The 27532-nt window shown below is 41.3% G+C and overlaps 2 protein-coding genes across 12 annotated transcripts in view; one reads left to right on the forward strand and one right to left on the reverse strand.

The window, feature by feature from the left end:
- The window catches only part of Glmn (glomulin, FKBP associated protein), a 28148-nt gene extending 27237 nt beyond the window's left edge, over positions 1 to 911 (forward strand). For 8 of the 9 annotated variants that reach the window (XM_034508583.2, XM_076937791.1, XM_034508582.2 and 5 more), the window contains exons 18-19: positions 475 to 557; positions 741 to 911. In XM_034508583.2, coding sequence (XP_034364474.1) covers positions 475 to 557; positions 741 to 857 — 200 coding nt within the window. In that variant the 3' untranslated portion in view covers positions 858 to 911. The remainder of the gene's footprint in view (positions 1 to 474; positions 558 to 740) is intronic. The other variant, XM_034508587.2, reaches the window with a different exon arrangement.
- On the reverse strand, positions 24 to 25879 carry C7H1orf146 (chromosome 7 C1orf146 homolog). 3 transcript variants are annotated; one of them, XR_013111642.1, is made up of 7 exons: positions 13750 to 13831; positions 9274 to 9385; positions 5171 to 5264; positions 4140 to 4308; positions 3718 to 3796; positions 989 to 1911; positions 24 to 862 (listed from the first exon to the last, which is right to left on the reverse strand). XR_013111642.1 is itself a non-coding variant. In XM_076937794.1 (7 exons), exons 3-7 carry the CDS (start codon positions 9340 to 9342, stop codon positions 1768 to 1770), a joined length of 555 nt encoding a protein of 184 aa, XP_076793909.1. In that variant the 5' UTR covers positions 9343 to 9385; positions 11067 to 11114; positions 25756 to 25877; the 3' UTR covers positions 1624 to 1767. The 3 variants fall into 3 exon arrangements, 2 of the variants coding, with proteins under 2 accessions (XP_076793909.1, XP_034364709.1); XM_076937794.1 differs by lacking the exons at positions 24 to 862; positions 13750 to 13831 and adding exons at positions 11067 to 11114; positions 25756 to 25877 and having other exon boundaries at positions 1624 to 1911; XM_034508818.2 differs by lacking the exons at positions 24 to 862; positions 13750 to 13831 and adding an exon at positions 25756 to 25879 and having other exon boundaries at positions 1624 to 1911.
- Between the last annotated feature and the right edge of the window lie 1653 nt (positions 25880 to 27532).

Below are 27532 nucleotides of genomic sequence, written 5' to 3' on the forward strand. Positions count from 1 at the left end.
AAAGATTCAGTTCACACATTGCATAATTCTAGTGCTCAATTTTATTTGTTTATAACAAGGTGTTACCTCATTGACACGTTTTACAATTAGTAACAATTAAAGTAGCTTCTCGATGTACTGTTGGAATCTGAGGGATAACAAGATGGCTCAGTGGGTAAAGGTGCTTGCCATCAGTCATGCTCAAGACCTGAGTTCAATCCCTGGGACTCACGTGGAGGAGAGAACCAACTCCTCCACGTTGCCCTCTGACCCCAACACATGCTCCATGCCACACATATACACACAAAATAAATACATGTAATACATTCTGAGAGTGGGGGCTGGGGGCCAGCTCAGCAGTAAAGCATTGGCCTCCTATGTTCAAGACCCCCTGGGTTTGATTCCCAGTACTATACACACGCACACACACACACTACTGAAACCCTCAAACTGTTGTGATGGCTGAGTGTGAGGTGTTTTCTTTCTTCCCCACAGTAGCCTCGATGTGCAAAGGTGTTTGTTCCGTGACGGTAGGTGGAGAGGAAATCCCTTCTATGCCTCCTGAAATGCAGCTGAAGGTAACCCCCGACTTGAAGCCATCTCCAGCCTAGTCTCGTGTGTGCTTTGTTTTAGAGGCAGGATGTCTGCTGGGTGTGGGACATGGGCCTGGAACCCCAGCAGTAGGGAAGCCTGATACAGGAGGATTGTGAGCTGGAGGCCAGTCAGGGTTCTTTGACAACAGTGATGCTCTTGGCTTTCAGGTCTTACATTCCGCTCTCTTCACGTTTGACTTGATTGAGAGTGTTCTGGCTCGAGTAGAAGAACTCATTGAAATGAAATCAAAGTCTACCTCTGAAGACAATGCTGGGATAAAGTAAAAGCTCTGTTTCATAAATAAAAACCAATAAAATGCTGTTTTTCATTATACTTTATACCGCCTTAAAAATACTTGCAGAAATTTTACTACTAGAAAAATTGCATAATTGTTTTTGGGGGGTGGGGGGCTCACCGGTTTCTGATACATATCCGGAGTAAATAGTCTTTGCTTTTAAAAGCCTGGACAGATCACTCAGTGGTTAAGGCATTTCCTGCTCTTCCAGAGGACCTGGATGGTCCAGTTCTTGGCACCCACATGGAGGTTACAACTGTAACTCAGATGCAGAGGAGGTGACAGCCTCTTCTGGCCTCCATGACACCTGGTACCCATGTGGGATGTATGTATAGGCATGGTGACATATGCCTTTAATCCCAGCAGAGGCAGAGTTCGAGGTCAGCCTGATGTACAAAGTGAGCATAAGGACAGCCAGGGTTGTTTCACATTAAAAAAAAAAAAACTGTCTCAAAAAAACAAAACAGACAACAAAACAAAAACTCATGCACATGTCTCAAACAGTTATATATGAAAATGCTTACAGAGCTTAATCTTAGAAAACCTCAAAATGTACGTGGCATTTTCTTTAGTCCAACTAATAAATTCTGCACTTTCATTTCCTGTTATATTTGTGCATCCGACTTTGTATCATTAAGAAACTACTGATTTTATTTATGTATTCATTTCCTCTTTTTTCCCTGTAGTGCTTAAAAGGTCCTATACAGCTAGGCTAACACTGTGTCATGCAGCTACACTCCTACTAAACATTAACGGAATTACTCAACCAAACTCCCTAAAGAAACAGTATTTAATTGTGTACATATTATTTTAAATATAAATGGCCTTAAATTTACATTTGAACATTGCAAGTTAATAAGTTAAATTATTTTGATATTCCTCCAAAAGAATACTTGTGATCAGTATTCTGAGTCTGGACTGACTGAGTCAGTGCTCAGCTTTATCCTTTGAAGTGTTCTCCAGACAGGGCTTTGCTCTATGATGTAAGCTTTAGTTGTTATCATTCTGTAGCAGATGCTGTCTATGTGTGGTTTGGAGGCAGTCTGAAAAAGATGTAAACATAGAGCATTATTTATAGAAAGAGAATTTTGTTGGATTATATATTACAAAATTCATTCTGTTGGAGAGATGGCACACACCTCTGATCCCAGCACTTAGGTGTCAGAGGCAGGTGGATATCTATGAGTTTAACTGAAGCCAGTATTGTCTACACAGAGAGGTGTAGGACACCCAGAGCTACAGAATGAAATCTTGCCTCAAATGATAATTCACAAACATCATGTGTGAATTAGATAGCATTAGTCTTCAAGGAACTTCAGACTGTAACTCCCTAACATGCAATATTAGAGATGCTTTAGGATTTCCAAGGGCAAAAATTAGTGAGGGAAGTTGATGTGTCTATGGACACTTCCAAGGACAAACCACCTGAGAAGAAGCTGAACTGGTGGGAAACAGCTCATAAGGTCACCAGGAGTAAATCCTCAAGAGGGTATACAACATGAAGACGTATATTAAAACAAAAACCCTTAATAACAATAAGGATGTCTTAAAAAGTCCTAAGGAGTCCACCTTAAAATACCTACACTGCACATAAGTTGGTACATAAATACATAATTTAAATGAAGTTTTCCACTGGGGCCGACAATCACTGAAAAGCCAGACCATCTAACATACCCAAACACTAGGCATGATGAGAAGCCCTCCTTTGAATTGTTGGTCAGAGTTGTCCAAGAGACTCCCAAAACATTAGAAGCTATTGCTATTACTCTTGGTTGCCCACCAGTGGAAGGTAAGTTCCTATTGCTGAAGACACTGCACTTCAGACACACGGCCCAGAGCTGAAGGCTACCTTTAGGACCCCAAAAGGGGCCAAGCAAGCTTCCAAATGAGAGAAGCAACCAACAGTCCTACCCAGTATGATGTCTAGGAACCACAACAGTGACCAGCATGGCATGGTAACAGTAAGAGTGCAGTAGTAGTATGCATATCTTAGCAGGAACCAACATCTAATTGGACTTAAGACCTGCTCAACAAGAGGGAAACCATGCTTGTTCTGGGAACCTTGACAACTACCCAGGACTTGTGAAGTCATGGATCTAAGAGCCTATAACCACCACTTTACTAAACCAGCATAACACCTAACTATGCTTTAAATATTTGTCATATCCACAGATAAGTGTAGTCCTTCACCCCTCATCAAGGAAACTTGTCTCTGCAAAAGAAAAAAGATGATTACAGAAAACCACAACCAATCAAAATGCAGGGTTGTGGGTCCTAATTCCCATAACTACAACACAACTCCTACACCTCATTGTAAAGGGGTCAGGAAGATTTTAAGAGCCAGAATAGGGCATTTGCTGTGAGATTATGTTTCCTAAAAATGTCAGAAGCTACACACGTGAAATCTCAACATGGATGGCTAAACATGACCCAAAGGTCACAAGCAATAGGAATGATGACATGGAAGGAAAAAGCTAATGAGGCCCCAGGCCTGAGAAGAACTACAGGCAACTAAGGAATGCTGACACCAGTGGGGGAATGTCTTCCCCAGGGAAAACTCCCAAATTGGTAATCCAGTACTAAATGCTCAGCCTGGAAATCATATACAAATAACATGACAGGGACTGGACAGGTTATATTTATGTATTTAGGAACATAGATAGACAGACAGACACACACCTAACAAAGAGAAAGAGGCCATAAATCTAAAAGACTGTGGTATGTGTGTGGGGGGTGCTTTAAGAAGCAACTGGAGGGGAAAGTGCTATATTATCTCAAAATTGTATTCAAAATCTCTGGCCGAGATGTATACATTTGTGTCTGAGTGTCTTTTCTCCCAGGTGACTTACCTTAGCTATAGTGCACATAAGGTCAACGGCATTTACTGTGTTGTGTACAGGAAGTATTCGTAAATTACTGCCCAAGAATCTGAAAAGAAAGTGGTTAAGTAACGGACTAACTGGTATTTGCTGTTACAGGCAGCACTGCGGAGGGGCCAGAGCTCTAACCTACACATGTTCATTCAGTCACATCCTGCTTTATGCCTTAGAAAATTGAGGTGGCTGTGTAACCAGGATTTAGTGCTCACTGTGGTTTGCTTTTGTAGATATCAACTCTGGTCATCCTGACGTAAGGAATAGCTGTCTGCCCTGTTTGATTACATATGACAGGTTATAAAGTTTACCTTCTAGCAAAACTCAACTGCCTAAAAGCATTAAGAACTGAAGTAAACAAAGCTGTAAGAAAAATTTGTTGTGCACTGCTCCCATACCTCTGATGAATCCTGAACATGAGATTCCATTCTTCAGGCCCATGGAGTGGAGCAAATAGAACCAAAAAACTATTTTGGTGAATGTTAATAAACTTGTCGATCTTGGTTAGAAATACTTCCTCAGCTGCTGTCATACATTCCTTAGCGTCCATCAACACAAATGCAACCCCTAGGAAAGGTGGATATGATGAAGTTACATAGAGCTATAAGCTCAATGAGATCAGGGGCCTTAAAGCATAAGGAATAGAATTTATTACAATTCTTACATAACAAAATGGTTTGGATATTTCTTTGACATGCTCTAGAAAACAGAATGACTTACTCTAAATATTTTAAGGAAAAATAATGGCCAGTAAATTTTTATTCTGCCAAGGAAACATGAAAGTGACACCTAATTTTAATTACAATATTAAGTCTATTTTAAAAGTTAACCCTTCGAGCCAGGTGTACACACCTATAATCTCAGCATATGGAAGACTGAGACAGGAGAACTGTGGTGAGTCCAAGGCCATTCCAGGCTATAGAAACAACCATCCAGAACTATAGAATAAAAACTTAACTCAAAAAAGTTTTGCATACTAAATTTTTTTGAAAATATTTTCTGGCTTATTAGAAAAGCTATCCCAAAGGATATGAGTAAACAGCCAAAAGAAGATGGACAGGGACAGGTGTCCAGGAGGCAACGTGTCCTTCCATGGCTATATTATATTGTAACTATAATATACAACTTATATTTATTGCTAGGCAAGTGGAGTTTTGTATTTTTACCTTGGTACCAAAGCGAGGACTTTTCCCCATTTTCTACCAGACTCCGTCTAACAGAAGGGACAAATCTGTCCCACAGCTGGCCGTGTGTACTACTTCTGCAGAAGTGCAAAGTGCAACTTTTACTCTTCCAAAAAATAACACACTAAGAGATTATGTCACTATTGAACTGCAAAAATTAGCATGTGCACCCACATATTTTACAAAAGACTTGAGTAAAGGCAATTAACAAATACACTTTTTTGCAATTAACAAATATACTGTACCAGAGAGAGAAAATACAATCGATCCATGTTCCAGAGTGTCAGAATACCGAACCTTGTGGCTTCGATTTTCCAGGGCAGTTGCAATCTCGTAATTCTTAAAAAAGAATTTTCAGAAACACAAACATAAGACATGCTTTAAATGATTTTTTATTACAGCTAGTAATAAATTAAAAGTGTTTAATGGTTTGTTCTATCACTGTTCCACTTAAAGACTGGCCACCACAGAAACAAATCTACTCTCTGGGGCAAAAGACTGAAAAGGACGGAGTGAAACTGTTCCTCCTGAAGTTCTGAGTGTGGATCTGGAGATGAGTGAGTGTTCCTCAGGGACAGAGATGAGGGCAGTGTAAAGGAACTTAAACCTGTGAGAACTAAATGACCTGTCAGTGTTCTTACATGCATTAGTGTGTAACTGTAGGAGAAGCTGGGGGTTGTTCTGTAGATGGCTGAGAGGTCCATACAGTATCGCAGAATACCATATAGGTGACAACCAATCTCCTAATTCATGTTTTTACATTACATTTACTGTAGATGAGCCAGAAAATATATAAAAGCAGCATTAGTTTATTCTGATTTAAATATTACCATTAAAATTATTACCTTATTTACTGTTCTACCCAAATAACTAGATAATATCAGTCAAAGGGCTAAAACCTAAGTGGTTAACGTATTTCCTAAGTGGTTAGAACTCAAGCTTGTTAGTCTCCACATTAAAAATAAATCCATTAACTAGGTCAGGGAGGTAGCTCAGTGGGTAAGAGCACTTCTCAGGTGAGAATCAGGAACTGAGTTCAAATTCCTAGATGTCATACAAAAAATCAGGCATGGCCACACATGGCTGTAACCCCAGTACTGGGCTTGCTGGCCACCAGCCTAGCTCCAGATCTACTGAGCAACTCCATCTTAAGAAAATAAGGAAGAGAAAAGCAGAGCAGGACACATGACAACCTCCTTGGCTTATGCAAATTTGTGTATAGGTATTTGCATCCACATACACACATAGAAACACTCCTTATGTAAAGTGAATTTATACTTTCTTTCAGGACAATATCATTTAAGCACAGTCTAAGATATATGTTTCCTTTCCTACCCAAGGAGAGTATTTTATGTTCCTGAACCCTTATCCTTGAGTTCAACCATGCCCCTTTCTTGTGTGTCTTTTAAATTGTACACTGCTGCCAGCAATGGCAGATTCAGTAATTTAGGCCAACTCTGCTGAAAGAACTTGAAAAACGACAGTTTAAAAAAAATCTGTACAAATGCATCAAAGCACTAGAAGGATAGTTGAGAAACTATGAGGCCAAGATTTATACAAAAACTCAAAGATATGGCCCCAACATGTAGGCCATTTCTTCCCCAAGGGCACCTGCCAATTCAAGGACAGAGGGAAAGCTGAACAGAGCTTTTTAACAAAAGTGGAGCAGCTCTCACAGGAGTGCAGCCAGCCTCAACCACCTCAGTCCCTGAAGTGTGTCAGCCATGCAGAACTGCTAGAGCTCACAGCACCTGGAGAAGCCTTTTCCAGTCAGGGCTTCTCACAGCAGGTCTGCTGTTACAGAAGAAACCTGAGTGCCTGCTTCCCCATTCTCCCATAATTAGTGTCATCCTAGATGCACAGAAGACTAGTTAACTAATGGCACATGGCTTGGTCTGCCAGATTTAGCAAATTCAAATAACACTCAGTTAAACTTGAATTATAAATGTAAAATTTGTTTCCAGTGCTGGGAACCAAATCAGAGCTTTGTGTGCCCTCTACCAATGACCAGTCTTGTGCTGTAATTTAAAAATAAAAAATGTATCTTATGTAATACTTAGAACTTATATTAAATGCATTATTCATCTAAAATTAAAATTTTTGTTTTGCCTGGCAAACAGAGCATCAATATAATTTTATTAGAGAATTAAAGCCTTTATGCATGAATAGCATATTATTCTAAATGTATTATAGACTTCAAATTACTTGTACAATTGTAAAATATAAATCACAACACACACACATACACACTCACAGCATCTAGACATACAGAGGTAAGGTTACATGAAAGAGAACCACCATAAATAGGTCTGCTTTCTATGTTCAAGGTGATGAAGGATCTTGAAAAATTTAGCAAAGAATTAAAATACATGAAAGGATGCAACAGATATGCACGAGCCAGCAAAGCTGCCAAAAATGTTAATCATATCTTTAAATTTAAAAAGGTAGTATATTGAGCAGAAAAAGACGAAACAAAAAAGCCAGAGCTGAGAGGAGCAGAGCAGAGCAAGGTTTCAGATGCAGGCACTGGTCTGCTGAGGGGCAGGTAGACACAGTCGGCAACTTCACAGCAAGGTTGGGAGTGACTGATGCAAATCTTGAGGCTCCATATGCACTATGCTGGTGACTTACGATCATAAAGCAATAAACAACAACCAGAAAGTGCTAAATTGAAGAAAATAGGGTGTTTGAGAGCTTTTTAGAAACAATCCTAGAATTTAAGACTTTGTTTTCCAAACTGTTTTATATCCACGAAGTAGGAAAAGATGCTACTTGCTGAGGGGAGGCCAGAGGCTGGGGATGTATGTTAGCCCCGAGCACTTGCCTGGCAGAGAGCCTGGGTTCAGCCCTCAGCACTGCCAAAACAAAACAGCAGAGCTACCAAACACTGGGCACTATTCTGCCTCCTTTGCTATTTTATAATGCACTGGAGTCCATCACATGTTCTGAAGAGCGGTGCAGCTTATTAAAAACTTGCTTCATTTTGTTTATACATCACAAATAAAAAATATAATAACCTCCCTGAATATATAATATCTAGTAGTAGTCTTTAAAACTAGAAAATCTAGAAAATCTCACATGGAAGAAAATAGAGATTTAAATGGAAAATAGCACTTAAATTTAATAGCACTTTAAATAGAACATAGCATTTAACTGATCAAAAGTTTATTAGAAAATAAAAAGAATTCCCAGATGAAGATCTTCCTCATAGAAATGGCAAATTTCAGAGTTCAACTTAACAAATTTAACTTCTATGATATGGATAAATATTTGCAAATACATAACTTATAAAAATATACTCCCAGCACAATATAAAACAACAGAGAAAGAAACCATTCCTTTCCTATATTCCTTAAGAGGTTAGGAGCACAAATGACTGAATCTTGCACACACCCACTTCACCCCCAGTCTGGTAAACCAATGGCTGTGAGAACACTGGGCAAGTGCCCTGCAACGAGGGCACTTTCCCCGTCCAGGGCAATCTCTATGCGCCTTTCTTTCTAAGTTACGTGTGCACATAAGGACTCCAGGATGAGGGGAGACTGCAGAGGTAAACCAGTCGACTTTGCAAAAATACAACACAGAAAACCACAAACCAATTTTCAGTGAATACTGATTCAAACATAAAATGTTAGCAAAAAAAAAGTATAAGAGAATAGCAAGGAAAATCTACAGTGGCAGCTCTCTTAACAAAGAGCCATGAAGATTTGTCATTTAGGATCTTGGCAAATGATACCAAAACATGCATTTAAACACTGATCACCGCTGGATGCACTGCGATATCAGATCACAGGAGCTCTGATCTAATAAACATTTAGTATACGGATTCAGTATACTAATTAAGGTTCAGACCCAGAATACTCAACAAGACAGGAAGGCAGCACTTGGGATGTTGGAGGCAGGAGGACCAGAAGATCAGGCACTAAAGGCTATACCAAGTTTGAGGCTAGACTCAGCTACATGAGACCCTGTCTCAGAAAAAATAAAGTAGATACAAATAAAAAATAACCAGCTATTTTTTAAAAAGAGGCCAAAGAAAATATAAACGACGCACCTGTCATCACTGTGCTTGCAGTCCAGTTAGGAGGGTTAGAAGTTTGAAGCCTGAGCTAATGAGACCCTACCTAAGGAATGGCACAAGAACATTTCCAACCTTCAAAGATTTAGAGAACTGGGGTTTTGAAAGTGACGGTGAAACTTCTATGATTAACTTAGAAATACATTTAGCGTATTTACTTTCTGTTCCCATAACTGAGGAGCTGTTGAGCCAAACATCTTTCAAAATACTGCCTATATGAGGTGTGTTAAGTTTTGTAAGTGAGCATCAGTGTTCTAAATACCCCTTTACCTTAAGAGATGAGCTGATAATAATGGTGGTTGTCCATTTTACTCTTTCTTTTCCACTGCGTTCATCCATTGATAGGCTGCTGGATCAGCCCAGCTTCTAAGGGTGGCACAATCTGAGAGAATGAAGAATGGAGGAAACATGAATAAAGTGTCTCGTGCAGCCTTTGCTGGCCTCAGGCTCACTCCTTTTGCTTCCCTACCTCCCAAGTGCTAAGGCTGCCGGTGTGAGCCACCGGGCCTGGCTCTTCAGTTTTCTTCTAGCATTTAGAAGCAACTGCTTGTAGAAGACTAACTTAAAGAGAAGAGGGTGTGTCCACAACTGTGAAAGCCCTAAAGTTTTATCCATTTGTAAGCCACAGAGTTACCCTACCAGTATCAGGATACAAACAGAAGACTTAAACTCAGACAAAAGGATGGGTTTTACTCCCAGTAATCGTACCAGGACAGTGTCAGCATTAGCATTCTCTGGCAGCAGTCCTTAAGCCCATACCAAGAGAGTCAGTGGGCAAAGGCCAAGTGACATATGAGCACATACAGGTTGTAATATAGGAAGGGAATCCGTGAATAGGGGTCTTTAGCCTTCTATAAACAATTCCGAATTCTACTCTGCAGGCAGTTCCCATCTCCTACGAAACATGCACATCTAGCAACCAAACATCTAGCAAACCCAAATTTTTATAGAATTCTCCAATAAAAGAAACTAGGTTCCTTAGAGGAGTCGGGCAGGAAATAGGTAAGAAAAGCCAGAGTTCTGTATCACCAGAAGCAAGGACATGTTTACAAACAAACACAGAAGGCAAACCACATTGACAGGAGTATAAGGACAGAGGAGGACAGTGAAGTGGCCAAAGGTGAGCAGCACAGTTGAACAAATAAAGAAAAAGCAGAATTGTATTATAAAGTCTAGAATAACTTTTCAGGAGACCATGTTAGTGCACATTTTAAGCTAACCAATGTGTGGGGACTGTGGCTGTGGAGACGGCTTTGTGTGCAAGAGCTCTTGCTCTGCAAGCACAAAAGTCAACCTGGAGTCGAACCCCCAGTACCCATGTACAAAGTCAGGCAAGGCTATGACTGTAGGCCCAGCACTGAAAGGCAGAGACAGATTCTGAGAGCTCCCTAGCCAGCTAGCCAGGCTGAAAAGCAAGCTTCCCAGTCACTTATCTCAAGGCAATAGATGGAGAACAGAGCAACGAGGAAGACACCTCATGTCCCACTCTGGTCTCTATGCAACATCCCCCACTCCAACAGACATTAACTCCATAGAATTGATGTAGATCCACCTTTAAAAACCTTTAGATGGGGTTGGAGAGATGGCTCAGCAGTCAAGAGCACTTATGCTCAGAAGTTGTGAGTTCAATTCCCAGTACCCACATGGTGACTCACAACCATCTGTAACAGGGTCTGATGCCCTCTTCTGGTGTGTTTGAAGACAGCTACAGTGTACTCATATACATAAAATACATAATTCTAAAAAAAAAAAAAAGAACCTTTAGGTGAGGCTGCACAGGGTAACTTTCTTCCAAAAAGTATCATATGGGATGGGATGGGCAGCAGTTCTGTCCTGGAGAATCCTGCTAATGCTACCTTACTCACTGGGAATGTCTACACTGAATCATGAATTATGGTACCAGTGTCTGTCTTTGATATGATATAGCCTTCCTCTCAGTAAATCATCTGATCATAAGAAAACCAAGTTTCATTAGAAAGTCATCTTACAAATGATCTGAGTAGTACACCATAAAGAAATCAAGCCATTAAAGGAAATCTGAAAAAATATTACAGTCTAATTACCTATGGAAATACTTTGATTAAACTCGATGTATTATCTAGGTTGTGATCCTGGAACAGAAAAAAAAAAGATGTTAGGTAAAAGTAAAAACATTTGAACTAACGTGAACTTTAGCTAATAACACTGTAACACCAGCAGTCCATTACTTGAAGTAGAACCGCCATGCTAACATGTTCATAATAGGGAAGCCAGGCAAAAGATGTTACCATTAATAACAACAAGAACCGGGGGAGGTACTGGCCGCATAGGTATTTTAGTTACTATTCTATTGCCATGACAAAACATGCCCAATGCAACCTAAAGCATTTAATTTGGGGGCTCATGGTTCCAGAGGGTTAGAGTCCACCACCGTCATGGTGGGGAACATGGCAGCAGGCAGATAGGCACGGTGCTGAAGCAGCAGCTGAGAGCTTACATCTCATTCACGGGCTTGAGAGAGGGGAGAGAGAGAGAGAGAGAATAGAGAGACAGAGACAGAAAGAGACAAAGATACAGAGACAGACAGAGACACAGAAAGAGACACACAGAGAGAACTAACCTCAAAGCCCATTCCCAGTGACACCTCCTCCAACAAGACCACACCTCCTAATCCTTCTCAAGCAGTTCCACCAACTGGGGATCAAATATTCAAACATATGAGCCTATAAGGGCCACTCTCCTTCAAACCACCACACTGGACAAACTCTGCATTATTGTATCAAATTTTGTATAAATCTGAGTTCTCCACAGATAGCTTACTTAGGACCATAGAGATAGCTCAACAGTTGAAAGTGTGCATTAGTCTTGTCCCGGAATCCAGAGCAGTGATTAGAAACCACACGTGACCCCAGCTCCAAGAGGATCAATGCCTCTGGTCTCCTCGGCACCAGCATTCACATGCACTCGCTCATGCACCCACACACATACACACAGTCACATCATATGCAAAATTGAAAATAATAAATCTTTTTAAAAAGAATTGTTTTTATTTTATGTGTATGGATATTTTGCCTGTATGTATGATTATGCACCACATGTGTGCCTACTAGCCACAGAGGCCAGAAGAGCGTGTGAGACTTCCTAGAACTGGAGTTACAGACAGTTGTGAGCTGCCATGTAGGTGTTGGGAATTGAACCCAAGTCCTCTGGAAAAACAGCCAGTGCTCTTAATTTCGGAGCCATGTATCTCCAGCCCCCAAATAATAAATCTTTAAGATAATAAATAAAAAGTTCCATTACAAAATAGTTTTCCTTAAAAGCTTATTAAAAATCTTGTCTACTCCAAGAAACTAACCCTTTAATGAAGTGAGACTTACTCAGAACTTGCCTTACTTTATTGAACACTTAGTGCATTTTCTCAACCAGACTGTTTTAGAGGTGCATTTGACTTCACCAACTAAATAATAAATGTCAACTTCTTAATGTCAACTAGATTTACATTCTGCATGTTACCTAATACAGAAGTAGTTCAAAGCTAAATTTAGGAAGCAACTAATGCCATCGAGAGTCACTCTGGGTAATGGACAGTCAGTGTCTCCCAAGGCAGGTTCACTCCGCTTATGAACAGCTCTGATAATCAGTAAGTTCTTCATGCTGAGTTGAAACCTGCTGCTCCACAATTTCCTCATTTATTGCATGCATGCATGCATTCATGCATGCATGAATGAATGAATGACAAACCAGCTCTCTTGAGAGCAAAGACATTTTCTGGTGTACCTACTCCAGCCCTTGACATATGGTGAATAGAGTAAAGTCATCTTCCCACTTTGATGTCAGTTATTTGATGACGCACCACAAACGAATATAGACTGTGTGAATATCAGTAATATACACATTTGTTTAACTCTTCACGCAAGTATAAGGATACTTAGGTTTGAAAACCAATGTATGAGAAGTGATTTTGAGCCCTGACAAGTTGGGAAAGTATTGGGGTCGGCAATTTCCCAAAGGTGTACTGTTGAAGATTAGAAATCAGAAAACTAGGGCGAGGAAAGAAACATAATTCTGCATTTCCATGGGAAAACGTCGGCTAGCAGTCAAGAACTTACTCACTCGTGAGCAACTTAACTTTGGCCAAGTCACCTGGCCTCGAGTTGGCGACCTTCCTCTTCTGAAAATGACCATAGACCCACAGGGCGAGAGGCTGGATGGCTCGGCAGTTAAACGGGGCTTCAATTCCCAGCACCCCATGGTCTCCTTGGACACTGAACATGCACGTGTACTCAGACATGCATGAAGGCAGAAGACTTGCAAACAAAAATGAAAAAGCCAAGAAAATTTAAGAGACTACTGAGCTGCCCTCAAGTCCTGGGCTTTTGCTGTTCCTGTTTTTCCCAAGGCTGAGACTGTTCCTACATTGAACTATATTTAGTGTTGCAGCGTGATTTCCGGAAAAATCACCTTCGCCTTCCTTGCTCGTGTGACCCACGTGATCTTCATGCTGTGTCCTAGTCCTTATTCTTTAAGTAAAGAAGTGTGGATAAAGTAGACAAAGCATAAATTCACAGGGCTCCCCGAGGAGCGAGCGGCTCTACAGAGCACACGAGGCGCCTTCCCCGCCAGGGCCGCTCACGGGCAGGAAGGCTCCGCCTCAGGCCACCAGGCCCTGAGTTAAAGATGGCGTCTCAAGTCAGAGGAAACACCACTACCGCAAGAAACAAACTGGGGAGAGAGGTCTGCGGCGCCATCCGCAGGCTGCAAACCCACCTGACTGCCAGGCCCCGCTGCACCCGGCTCCTCCGAGCGCCCTGAGGACTGTGCTTCGCGAGGGCCTCCCTCGCCGCAGTGCATGCTGGGCTTTGGCTTTTGCGCCGCCGCAGACCCGGCTCTGACCAAAGGCTGCTGTCAAGGTGAAGGTTGGTGCGGGAGGGTCATTGGCTAAGAAAGGAAAGCAGGGTCTGAAGACTCTTGCCTTCAGTCGCAGCAGAAGCTGGCAGACCTCTGTGAATTTGTAGTCTTTGATTAGCAACAACAACAACAACAAATCAAGTGACCTGCTATTTATCCAAATTGTGAACGACTTAGATTCTCTATAATGGCTCTGTATGTAAACTATATAGACTGTAATAGTTCCTTTTGGGCTCCAGTTTTCAGACCTAAATGAAGCTTAACACATCGGTCAATCGCTGGTGTTCGAAGTAATAAAGAGTTTCAAAAGGGGGGCGGGGAGTAAGTGTTAGATTAGATTAATATTCTAGGGGCTGGAGAGATAGCTCGGTGGTTAAAAGTTTGTATTGCTCTTCCAGGGGACCTGACTTCAATTCTCAGTGCCTGTGTCTGGCGGCTGAGCCACCTATAACTACAGCTCCAGGGATCCAACACCTCTAATCCAAACGGACACCCACGAACACACACACACACACACACACACACACACACACACACACACAATTAAAAAGTAATATTCTAACTGCAGAATAGTCTATGCATGTGTGTTACTTCATCAAATATATTCCTGAACAAAAGGGCTCTAGGAAAAAACTTCTGATGTATTCTTAAAGATTATTTTTTTACAAAAGGTAGTCATTTCAGAAGTTTGGCATTTCGTGTATCTAATATTAACATTAGCTACAGTCTTTTGTGCTCCTGTTGAACAATGTGTTAAAGGAGGACAGGATGGATACGAAAAGTGAGAGACTGTTCCAGTCACACCTTGATTCCTCACCATGTGGGCGGGGGAAGCTTGGCATTACCAAAAGAACTTAGAAGACTTCTTATGCAAGATAAGGCTCAAGGGGGGGGGGGGAAGGGCGCAATATTGAGCAACAGAGCTTTGTTAAGAGTTTGGTAGGTTTCCGCTCTAGTAATGACATGATTCTTAATCCAGAGACTTAGCAGGATTGAGAGCAGAGTCTCCAATTCTGAGAGTGCAAAGCAGGTATTTAGTAAGCAGGAGGGAGAGAAAAGATAATGTTACCGTGAACTTTGTGCTCTGCCAGAGAAGTCATGCACACTATTTCATAACTCTTCTCCAAAGTTCTGTAAGGTGTATGCTTTTCTAATTTTAAAATAAGAAAACTAAGATTTAGATTCAGTTATCTGGGTAAAATAGAAGAGCTTGTGAACCAAGAATTGAGATTCAGATTTAAGTGTGTCTAAGGTCTCAGACATTTCCTAATGTTCTACAAGCTCCTCCACATACAAATAGTGACAAAACCTGGAACACACCATTTAGATCATGAGTAGCAAACATGATAACAGAACACAATGACCACTCAATAGGCTTACCTGCTATTTGTTCAAGTGCACTTATTTTTCCAAATGTTACCTGCAAAGTGTACAGTATCTGACAGGTCCTCTTACTGCCATATTCTAGACAACTGTTTCTTGTGATTTGAATATCTGTGTCTACCATCCTCTCTGATCATCGATTGAAAGCAAATGTATCATTAAAAGAAGGGGTCATTGGTAGTGAGGTCTTGAGGCCTCCTCTCTCACAAAATGGAATTAATGTTCTTAGAAAAGCCCAGGGAAGAATGGTCTCTGATTCTGCCATGTGAAGTCAGAACTAAAAGGTGTCATCCAGGAGTTGGAGAGATGCCTCCTGGTTAAGAGCCCTGACTGCTCTTACAGAGGACCTGGGTTCAGTTCCCAGCACCCATGTGGCAGCTCACAACCTTTCCTAATATAACTCCAGCTCCAGAAGATCTGACACCCTCTCCGATTTCCAAGGGCACTAGACATACATTTAGTACACAAACATACATGTAGGCAAAGCACATTCACACACATAAGTTAGTTAAGAAAAAGATGAATAAAAGGTGACATTTATGTGGCATGGAGCCTTTCCTGCTTTCAAAAAGTGTAGGCAATAAATTGCTATTGTAAATCATTTCTTTGTTTAAGGCATTTTGAGATAACAGCCTTATAGGCTAATCCTCTTCAGATGGGCACTGGGCACCGGGCTGGGGATATAGCTCAGGGGCACAGCGCTTACACAGCATATATGAGATTATAGTTTAAATCCCCAGGACTGATTGTAAAGAGAAGAACCCCACGACATTTCTTCCTTTGCTGTTATAAGAAGTGATATATTTACTATTAGTAAGTGTAGTGGTTTGAATAGGAATGCCACCCATAAATTTATGTGTTTGATTGCTTAGCCATTAGGAAGTAGCACTATTAGGAGGTATGGCCTTGCTAGAGTGGGTGTGGCCTTGTTGGAGTGGGTGTGGCCTTGTTGGAGTAAGTGTAGCCTTGTTAGAGGAAGTATGTCACTGTGTGGGCAGGTTTTGAGGTCTCTTATGCTCAAGATATGCCCAGTGAGGCACACAGTCTCCTGATACCTGTGGATCAAGATGTGGAACTTTCAGCTCCTTTTCCAGCATCATGTCTGCCTGGATGCTGCTATGTTTCCTGCCATGAAAGCAATGGACTAAACCTTTGAAACTGTAAGCCAGATTCAATTAAATGTTTCCTTTATAAGAGTTGTCTTTGGTCATAGTGTCTCTTCACAGCAATAAAACCCTAAGACAGTAAGTACTTCATAAATATGGACTAATTATACTAGTATTTAAATATGATTACAGCCACCCAGAACTGAGCTTCCACAGGTGCCTCCAGAATATTCATCCATCTACCACCATCTGCACTCAGTGATGTTTATTTCCCTCCAATTATAGTAGACACACTGAGCAACATCTCTGTATGGCTTGCCCTTTGAGTGGACATCAGATCCCATGTCTTCTCCTCAACCATAGGAAATTACTCCAACAGCCCTCCTGTTTCTCTTGCATCACCAAGTGTCTCCTCTCCACCAGTTATTCAGAAAACAGTCTGTTATCTCCCCCATCTTCATCTCTTCTTGATCTCACTTCCCACCCCAGCAAATCGTCCTACTTACTTCTTTTCCTTTTTATCAAAATATAGAAGGACGGTTGTTTCTAATGCCACTTTTCACATTCTTTATTGAAGTTACTCAGGGTTTTCATGTACACCAGAAACTGTTTGTCAAGGTCATTCCTAAATTCAAGGGACAATTGCTAGTACTGACTTAACTTGGCGTAACATTTGTTACAACTGACTATTTCACACTACAGAAATGTTTCCTGTCTCCCTGTAACTTCACTGGTTATCTCTCAATCTTAAAACTGTTTGCAGTATTGGACCATGTAATCTAGACAAGTGCTCTACCACAAAGCTATATTCCTAGCCCACTTTCTAGTTTTTATTTTAAAACGTTTCATTAAGCTATCCAGACATACCTTAGATTTATGTATCTCATGCTTCAGCCTCCCAAATATCTGAGATTCAGTGCCACCAAGCATGGTTTAATCTTTATTTTTAATTGTTTTTGAGACAGGGTCTTGCTAATATAGCCCAAGGTAGGCCTCAAATTTGAAGGCTCAAGTGATTCTCCTGCCTCAGCTTCCTAAGTGCTGGGACCACAGGTACATGCCACCACTCCTTGACCCAGTCTCTTACCTAAATCTTGAAATACACCATGGTCAGTCCCCAGCCCTTGTTTCTTCTCTGGGTTATTTACATCTGCAGTGATTGCACAAATGTAGAGGCCTAGATGCCACCAGTCATTAATTCTGGATTTCTGTTCTGGGTCCCCCGTCCGTATACCTGTCGGGCGTGTTCTTGCTGAAGGGCTTCTGCATTAGTGTCTTTATGATCTGATCCCTTCTTCAAATCCTAGTTCAAGTATTACATTTTCAATAAAACCTACCATAACATCCTCATTTAAAATAGAAACCAACTTCTAATCCCTCTTGGCATAGTCTGGTTTTCTTAACATTTGTCACTTTCTGACATACTACAATAAGTTACACGTGTATTACTTATTGTCTATAGATGTGAGCTTCTCACTAGAAAGTAAAAGTCTACCCAAGAACTGGAATTTTTTTCAGCTTGGATTGCTGAAGCCTCTCCAGAATAATGTCTGTATGTATTACAAAGAACACCTGGTCCTCGTGCACATAGGCAAGCACTAGGAGAGCCAGGAATGTTAAACACACAGGGTTATCTCCTCACTGGAGGAGATGTGTATCCGCTTTCCAGCCAGAAGGCTGGGAATGGATGCCATTAATAGCCTGGTGACCTGTGCTATCTGTAGGGCCAGGCCACACAGAATCCCCCAGACTGTTATGTTTATCCTAGACTCTTCTTCCAGAGACCTTTATCTTGAGCATTGTTTCCCAGTCAATAGAAACCATCCTTAAGGGAGACTTTGCATGTACTCTGTAGATTGGAGGCCTGTACAATGGCTTAGAACATACAAGGCAGGTCCTCCCGTAGGTCTCACGATAGATATAGAGCCCATTCTTAGGGAAGAGATCAGATGTACTTTGTAAAAGAGTTTTAATGTACTCATGCCTTAAACAATAAGTGTTGGGGGCCGACTTTTAGCAGAAAGCGGCTATCAGCTTTGCAGCCATCTTGAGCCATATACCCTGACATGAGACTTGGATTACAATAGCCTACAACAGCTGAGCACACTCCGATAATCTTGGTTTAGATACCTTGGGTGTGTGAGATTAAAGGTGTGTGAGATTAAAGGTGTGTGAGATTAAAGGTGTGTGATTTAAGAGTGTGACCTAGAGATCAGATTTAGAGACAAGACCTAAGGGCATGATTAAAGGCGTGACCTGAAGTCATGGCTTAGAAGTGACACATATAAAAGGATAGAGGCAGACAGAGAAAGAACAGATTACTTGACATTAGGTACTTGACTTGACACTTGGCTCTAGTCAGAACAATTAGGACAGAGAAAGAGAACAATTTGGAGTAAGAGAGAATCAGACAGAGGAGACAGAGAAGCAGGCACTTGGAAGAAGTAACTTGGAACTTGGAGGCACTAGGGACTAGGAACTTAGGACTTGAGACACTTAGAGGAACAGAGACTGAAGAATAAACGGGATTGAATCACACTCTGTCTGGTCTCCATTTTTCGAGTCCGTCTTCACTCTCTCTCTTGCTGAACCCTGAAGGAGCGGCAGCATGGACCGGGATACAGTGGCTGCCGAACACGGGGCAGCCCGGGCCTCAACATTTTGCTCGGGCCGCAACATTTTTGGCCGCCCGAACGTGGGGCTAGTGCAGTTCTCAACATTTTTTGGCCGCCCAAAGTGGGCCAGCTTAGGCCTCAACAAATAAGTACACATGAGATTGGGATAACTGTTACCAGTACAATTAACTATTTTCCAAAATTGTACTTAATAAATGCCTAACAAACTGCTCTGGTCAGACTCCAGAAGTCTGAACCAACACCAGCTACTGAGTTGTGTTGAAACAGATTTCCTTCTTGCCTCATGTGAATTGTACTCTGCCAGCCCTGGTGTGTTCAGAGACCCCACAGTACACTAATTAATAAAAGTAATGTTGATGTATCACCCAGTGTTAGTAGCTGGAGGGTGCATAGTACCAGAGAGACTTCATTTTTATTATAATTCTTAGCCCTATTACTTTATAAGCTTTGGTCATAATTTCAAGCTTTAGTCTTCTGGATCTAGGCTATTTGTCTGCCTGAAGGCATTTTCCAGAAATATATGTTTCATAGCTAATTCTACTAAACAGTTTTTATCCAGGATGCCTAAGTGTTACTGAAATTCATTTGTTGCAAGAACATGGTTGCTGCATTATACTTTTAAAGGTGCTTATATATTTAGCCTCAAATAAATTGAAACTGAAAGCAAGAATGTATTTGGCCTGACTCTCTGTCTCACTGTTTCCTAGAATTTCTAGATAGATTTTTGTTTGGTTTACATGTCTGCTTAGGAGTCAGAATGTTCCTAATTTAGAGGCTGTAACAAAGTCACAATGAAAAATTCCATAAATTAGATTCTCAGATTGAAAGCATATACACCAACTTGAAAGCATAGAATCAATAGAATAGTCTGACCCTGAGTAGTTTATTTTAGGCATATTTAAAAATATTTTGGTAAAAACTTTTCTGGTGACAATTAACTCAATCCTGTGTGTACAATAAAGCTTGCATGAATCTCCTTGAGGAACAAAGTAAGCTAAATAAAACTCTGTAAAAGTACACCTGCCACCTTTCAACAAGATAGGTTCTGTAGATGGACAGAGAAAAACAAGTTTTGATAAGTGTCAAGTGTTGGGGGATGTCCAGTGTGGTCTCTAGCCACAGATAGCCCTAAAGTCACCAGGCTATTAAACATTCCTGCTCCCAGCCTTCTGGGTAGATCAGGTTATACATTCATTCCCTTTAAGCAAAAAACCTCATGTGGTTAATATTCCAGGTTCCCTTAGTGCTTATCTCTGAGCACAAAGACCTCCATGCCTCCTGCAACCTTTATGTGTATTCCAAGAACTGAATTCTCGCCTTCAGGCTTGTTCAGTTGGCACCTTTACCTTTTCACCATCTAAGCAAGAACTTTCAAAAAAAAAAAGACTTTAGTTTCTCAGGGAATTCCCAAAAAATCAACTCAAAAATATTATATTTAAGGACAACAATAAAAATAAATAAACATAATCAATGGGTTAATGAAGTGGGTAATTCACAAAGACCAAAGTAGAAACAGCTAATAAACCTTATGAATATTTTTATTACTAGTCATGATAGGAACTCAGAGCAAAACCACAATGAGATTCCCCTCCCAAGCCACTCCCTCCTCCCCCACCTCAGTCAGCATGTGGTCATTAAGAAAACAACAGTATATGCTCCGAGGATGTCACATCAGGTGCCATTGTACACTGCTTGTAAGAACGTAAACTATTCCAGCCTTTATGGAAGTCAATATAGACATTCCTCAGAACACCAAAATGGACCTACTGTGTGACCCAGCTATGCCATTCCTGGATATTTACCCAAAGCATTGCAAGTCAATTTATCACAGAGATATTTGTGCATCACTGTTTCTTATTGAGTCATTGAATTAATCTAAGTATGTGACCACAGAAGAACAGATAATGAAAATATGGTGAATATGCATGTCTTAGGGTTTCACTGCTGTGATGATGATCAAGGCGACTCTTATAAAGGAAAACAATTAATTGGGGCTGGCTTACAGTTTCAGAGGTAGTTACAGCAGGAGACATGGTGCATTGCAGATAGACATGGTTCTGGAGAAGAGGAAGTTACAGCAGGAGACATGGTGCATTGCAGATAGACATGGTTCTGGAGAAGAACGAAGAGTTCTACAGCTCTTAGAGCATTTTTTTTTTTTTTTTTTTTTTTTTTTTTTTTTTTTTTTTTTTTGGTTTTTCCGAAGACAGGGTTTCTCTGTGTAGCCCTGGCTGTCCTGGAACTCACTCTGTAGTCCAGGCTGGTCTCGAACTCAGGCCTGCCTCTGCCTCCCAAGTGCTTGGATTCAAGGCATGTACCATCACTGCCCGGCCTTAGAGCATTTTCTAAGCCAAGACCCAAGATCCACATTCCTCCAAACAAGAACAGAGTCAGGCCTATCACAGCAATATTACAGCAATACCCTACTCCTGATAGCAACTTCTCTCTTAGTTAAGGTTTTATTGCTGTGAAGAGACACCATGACCAAGGCAACTCTTACAAAGGAAATCATTTAATTGCAGCTACCTTACAGTTTCAAAGATTTAGTCCATTATCATCATGGCAGGAAGTATGGCAGCATCCAGGCAGACATGGTGCTAGAGAAGAGGCTGAGAGTTCTATATCCATAGCCAGCAGAAGGGGACTGTGTCATTGGACACAGCTTAAGCATAGGAGACCTTAAAGCCTGCCGCCCGCAGTGACACACTTCCTCCAACAAGACCACACCTATTGCAACAAGGTCACACCTTCTTTTTTAAATTTTTATTGGGTATTATATTTACATTTCAGATTTTATCCCCTTACCCCAATTCCCCCCACTACCCAGGAACCTCTTATCCCATCCCCCCTCCTCATGCTTCCATGAGGATGTGCCCCCACCTACCCCCTACTCCTACCTCCCCACCCTCGAATTCCCCCCCTCTCAGTGTTCATGGGACCAAGGATCTCCTCTCCAACCTATGCCCGACAAGGCCATCCTCCCCTACATATACAGCTGGAGTCATGGGTCCCTCCCTATGTGCTCCCAGGCTGGTGGTTTAGACCCTGGGGAGCTCTGGTTGGTTGGTATTGTTGCTCTCCTCATAGGGTCACAAACCCTTTCTGCTCCTTCAGTCTTCTCTCTAACTTCTCCATTGGGAAACCCTTGATCAGATCAGTGGTTAGCTGTGAGCATCGTCCTCTGAATGTGTCAGCCTTTGGCAGACCTCTAAGGAGACAGCTATATCAGGCTCCTGTCAGCATGCACTTCCTGCCATCCACATCAGTGTCTAGCTTAGGTGACTGTGCATGGGATGGATACCCAGGTGGAATGGTCTCCAGATGGCCCCTCCTTCAGTTTCTGTCCCACATTTTGTTTCCACATTTGCTCCCTTGAGTATTTTTGTTACTCTTTCTAAGTAGAACTGAGGCATCCACACTTGGTCTTCCTTCTTCATGAGCTTCATGTAGTCTGTGAGTTGAGTCTTTGCTATTCCAAGCTTTTGGGCTAACATCCGCTTATCAATGAATAACGGCAACCAACAGATTGGGAAAAGATCTTTACCAGTCCTACATCCAATAGAGGGCTAATATCCAAGATATACAAAGAACTCAAGAAATTAGACGCCAAACAACAAAATAACCCCATTAAAAAATGGGGTACAGAGCTAAACAAAGAATTCTCAACTGAGGAAACTTGAATGGCTGAGAAGCACCTTAAGAAATGCTCAACATCCTTAGTCATCAGAGAAATGTAAATCAAAACAACCCTGAGATACCACCTCACACCAGTCAGAATGGCTAAGATCAAAAACTCAGGTGATAGTAGATGCTGGTGAGGATGTGGAGAAAGAGGAACACTCCTCCATTGTTGGTGGGATTGCAAGCTGATACAAGCACTCTGGAAATCAGTCTGGCGGTTCCTCAGAAAATTGGACAAAGTATTACCTGAGGACCCAGCTATACCACTCCTGGGCATATACCCAGAAGATGCTCCAACATATAACAAGGACATATGCTCCACTATGTTCATAGCAGCCTTATTTATAATAGCCAGAAGCTGGAAAGAACCCAGATGTCCTTCAACAGAGGAATGGATACAAAAAATGTGGTACACTTACACAATGGAGTATAACTCAGCTATTAAAAATAATGAATTAGAGAAATTCTTAGGTAAATGGATGGAACTAGAAAATATCATCCTGAGTGAGATAACCCAATCACAAAAGATCACACAAAGCCACACCTTCTAATAGTGCCACTCCCTGTGGACCAAGCATTCAAACACATGAGTGTATGGGGGAGCCATTCCTATTCAAACCACCACATATGCATAATGAAAATTATTTTCAGCCATAAAAGTAAGTTCTGGAAGACGTAGAACTCTTGGCTCCTCCAGTGCCACGTCTGCCTGGATGCTCCTATGATTCTCACCATGATGATAATGGGCCGAACCTCTGAAACTGTAAGTCAGTTCCAATTAAATGCATTCTTTTACGAGAAAAAAAGGAAGTTCTGTCATTTTCAGGAAGAGGGATGCAGCTGAAGATGGTCACGAGAAGCTGAGTCTACTCTGAAAGACACATGCTGAGTGATTCCTCTCATTTATAGTTCCTAGACTTTACACAGATACATAATTCTACATCTGTAGACATGAAATGAGCAAAACTGCTCATCAGATCAAGGAAACTAACAGAATGGGAAGGGGAGAAAAGGAGAAAGGGAGCATTATAGGAGGGAACTATGCTGAAAGTACATTATATGCTTCTATAAGGAACGCCTACGTAACAGTACTATGTGCAATGACTAAACACTACCTTTTTTTTTTTAAAGAAATGCTAGAGAATGGTAAGACAGCATAACAGGTATGTAGAGAGACTCTCTTGTGCACCCTGTGAAAGCGCCACACGTCAATAAGAAAGCCTATGGCCAATGAGCTGAGGCAGGAAATAGGAGGCAGGAGTTCTGGCAGAGAGAGGGGTGGGGGGAATTCTGGGAAAGAGTTAAGGATGGGAGATTCCCCAGGACACAGAAAGGAAGAAGGTTGCATGAAACTGAGGACCAGGTAACCAGCCACATGGCAGGACTTAGAATAAAATAATGAGACAATTAAGTTATGAGCTAGTCGGGGAACAGGCCCAGGCGTATGGCCTAAGCATTTGCTCATATATAAGAAGTCTCAGAGTCATTATTTCTGAGAATAAAGATGCTGGGTGGTAACGCCAACAGTTACACATGTAAGAGCAACTGGCCTCCAAACTTAGCAACCTGAGCTGCATTTCTGGGACCCAGATGCACATAAATACATATGCACAAGGCCGGGCGGTGGTGGCACACGCCTTTAATCCCAGCACTTGGGAGGCAGAGGCAGGCGGATTTCTGAGTTCGAGGCCAGCCTGGTCTACAGAGTGAGTTCCAGGACAGCCAGGGCTACACAGAGAAACCCTGTCTTGAAAAACCAAAAAAAAAAAAAAAAAAAAAAAAAAAAAAAAAAAACCCACATGCACACACACTACACACTACACACAAACACACACACGTACTAAATGAAATTTTTTAAAAAAGAAACCCTAAAATAGAAATATGCTACAAATAAAAGACTTGAATGATACAAAAACGCAACCAGAGAATTCAATCCACACTGATAAATTTAAGAAGACTTGATTCTAGCAGCTGAAATCAGTAATGGAGCGTCACATGAGAGACTGCACAGCAGAGAGAGAAGAGGCAGCAGAGATAAAAAAGACAAGAGATAACTGGTGCTCATAAGTCAGAGAGCCCAACAAAGGGATAAGAGCAAATACAAAATGTAGAGAACACTTCCTAGGTGAAGAAAAGCATTTGCAGACACACGAGGACAGGAGCAACCTGTACAGAAGCGTTACTCTGCACATAGCCTGACAATGCTTTGAAATGACAGGGTTCTGTGAGGTGACCTACAAAACATCTACAAAGGAAATAAATGGTGTTTCCCAGAAAGAGCAAAAATATCATACTAGCCCCAGGCTTCTCTTGTTGCCCCACAAATTACAGGAGATGATTCTTTAAAGTCATTTTCCTGCCGTTTGAGATGCAGGGAGAACTGTCAGTCCAGACTGAGGGTAAAGACGCCACCTCCTTGTGCGCTGCCAACTTTGCTACATCCCCAGCCTGACACTTGATTCTAGTACTTTGTTTGTGTGAGTATATTTTAACTGTTCACTAAAATTTTAAGAGTGAGATTACCACTCTTGTAGGTCCCTTATCATTGCCAAAGGGCATTCCAGAATCAGTTATAGCTGTTTATGTTTGCACTGTATGAATTTGACGGCAGTTTTACTAAACTCTAGCCGACCTCAGATTTTATAATTTTATCTTTATTAATATGCCTTGCTCTATGTTTTTTAGTAACTAGCACATAAACTATTTTACTGCTCACTGTATTTTTGACCATTTCTGTTTCTTGTTTTGATAACCTTGCTTTCTTTGTCTAGTATTTTTTTAATTTAGCTATTAGCATTCTTCTGATTGATATAAGAGGTATTTATATATTTAGAATATAAAATACATGTCATGTTTCTTAAAATATTACTCCTCAATTTCTTTCCTATTTTTTCATATTATAAATTTTCATATAAAATTTTAGTGTTGATATGTCAAAGAATGTATATATACTTTGACATTTTTCTTGGATTAGTCAATCTAAATGAGTAAAAATGTAATTGTGGTGGCAATTAAAATGTAAAAAATGAAATATAACAATGAGATATTTTCAGACTTACCCTCCTGTAAGCCAATGCCATGTTAAGAACTTTCAAATCTCAGCCTCTTGGGGATGATAGAGCCTACCTATTCCCGCCCAAAACCCAGTGTGAGGCTCGGAGCATGGTAAAGCCTTCCTAGGAGACCTGAGTGTTGATGTTGGCAGTGTGTGTACAGAGTGTCTCCATAGCTTTCTCCCTGTGGACATTTATGACCTGAAGACAACCCTCCCTACAGAGATAACTCCTAATGAGATTAGCTAACTCTGTCTTTGTTTATCTGTATATAATACCCCAGTTGTATCCAGTAACCCTGCCTCTCTGCCTAACTGTATGTAATAAACACACTCAGCTTCCTGAGTGTGTTTTCTCCATTGCAAAGCCCAGTTCCCCTGAGCCCTGCTTGTGTGTGTGTGTGTGTTTGTGTGTGTGTGTCTTTTCTTCAGTCCTTCACTGGCCCAATAGGATTCATCACTGGAGCAGTGCAAAGGTGCAATAGCCAATCATACTTTCTAAAAACTGCTTGGGAAATGCAATCATTTCCCCCTTAAAGCAGCTTCCATATGTAATACAGAAGCACTACTAGGTCTAGAGCCCATTCATCTAATTATGTCTAAGAAGAGTCAAGACCACATTGTCTTCAAATGGAAGTTAAAAGGACCAGTAACTTAAAAAAAAAAAAAAAAAAGGCCACCTTGAGTGCTGATGGTGTTGAATCCTGGTGGCAATAAACTACATGACTCTGGCACATGCCATGGAGGCTGGTTTGGAAATGCATGCTGACTCAGGTGTGTGGACCACACGGGCAGCCCAGCGTGGCCTCCTTTCCTGCTCAGTGGTTTTTAGATCGACTTAGCCCATAGACTATGAAAAGCACAATTATCACACACACTGTGCCTGGGCTGGGCTTTGATATAATACACTCACAACTTTTAGCTTGATTTTAAATAATAGATGGAGCTTAGTTCCAAGCCAGGGTCATCTGACTTGACAAACGATAAACTTGTAGAGCATAATAATAATACTAGTAGAAATTAGTTTTCTAATGTTATTTAATTGGTTAAGTGTGTGATTACAGCATGTGCATGTGGCCTGCAAGCTTCAGTGTTTTGTCTCTGCTCTGGGGTTACAGATGCACATTGCCACATCTGGCTCTACAAAGATTGCCTTTTAATTTTTGTTAAACAGAAAAAATTTCCCCCTGCTTACCTTTTGTCTTTTAGTTCTTTGTGTGATATCTTAAGCATATCTCTATTCTACATTTAAAATAGCCAAGTTCTCAATCCCCTTGGTTCATCACCTTGGTGTCTCTGTAATGCCGAGTCTTCACTGTCAATCCGAATGAGTCTGCAATCACCTAGAAGACACAGCTGGGGGTATGTCTGTAAGGGTGTTTCCAGGGAGCTTTAACTGAGGAGGAGAGACTCAGCCTCAGCCTCTGTATGGGCAGTGCCATTCCACTGGCTGTGGTCCTCAACCAGATACACAGGAAACAATCTACCCAAGAGGCAACAGCATTCCTGTTCCCTATGCCGTGTGATCAGTTCCCTCAACTCCCACTAACAAGGCTTCCTGCCATGATGGAGCATGTCCCCTTATTAAGCAAGCACCATGTTAAGTACTTCTAAGCTGCTTCAGTCACAGCTGTGAAAAGGGAGGGAACGACTTGCCCGTTTATGGACTTGCACTTTGATGCTTCCCACTGAGGACCATGTCACATGCTTTCTAATGATTCTCTTTTGGTGTCACTGTTTTGAGTTAAATAGCCACGTCCATAGAGATGATTGTTCTTATCTGA

This window comes from Arvicanthis niloticus, chromosome 7 (assembly GCF_011762505.2).
Source record: "Arvicanthis niloticus isolate mArvNil1 chromosome 7, mArvNil1.pat.X, whole genome shotgun sequence".
Taxonomy (NCBI): domain Eukaryota; kingdom Metazoa; phylum Chordata; class Mammalia; order Rodentia; family Muridae; genus Arvicanthis; species Arvicanthis niloticus.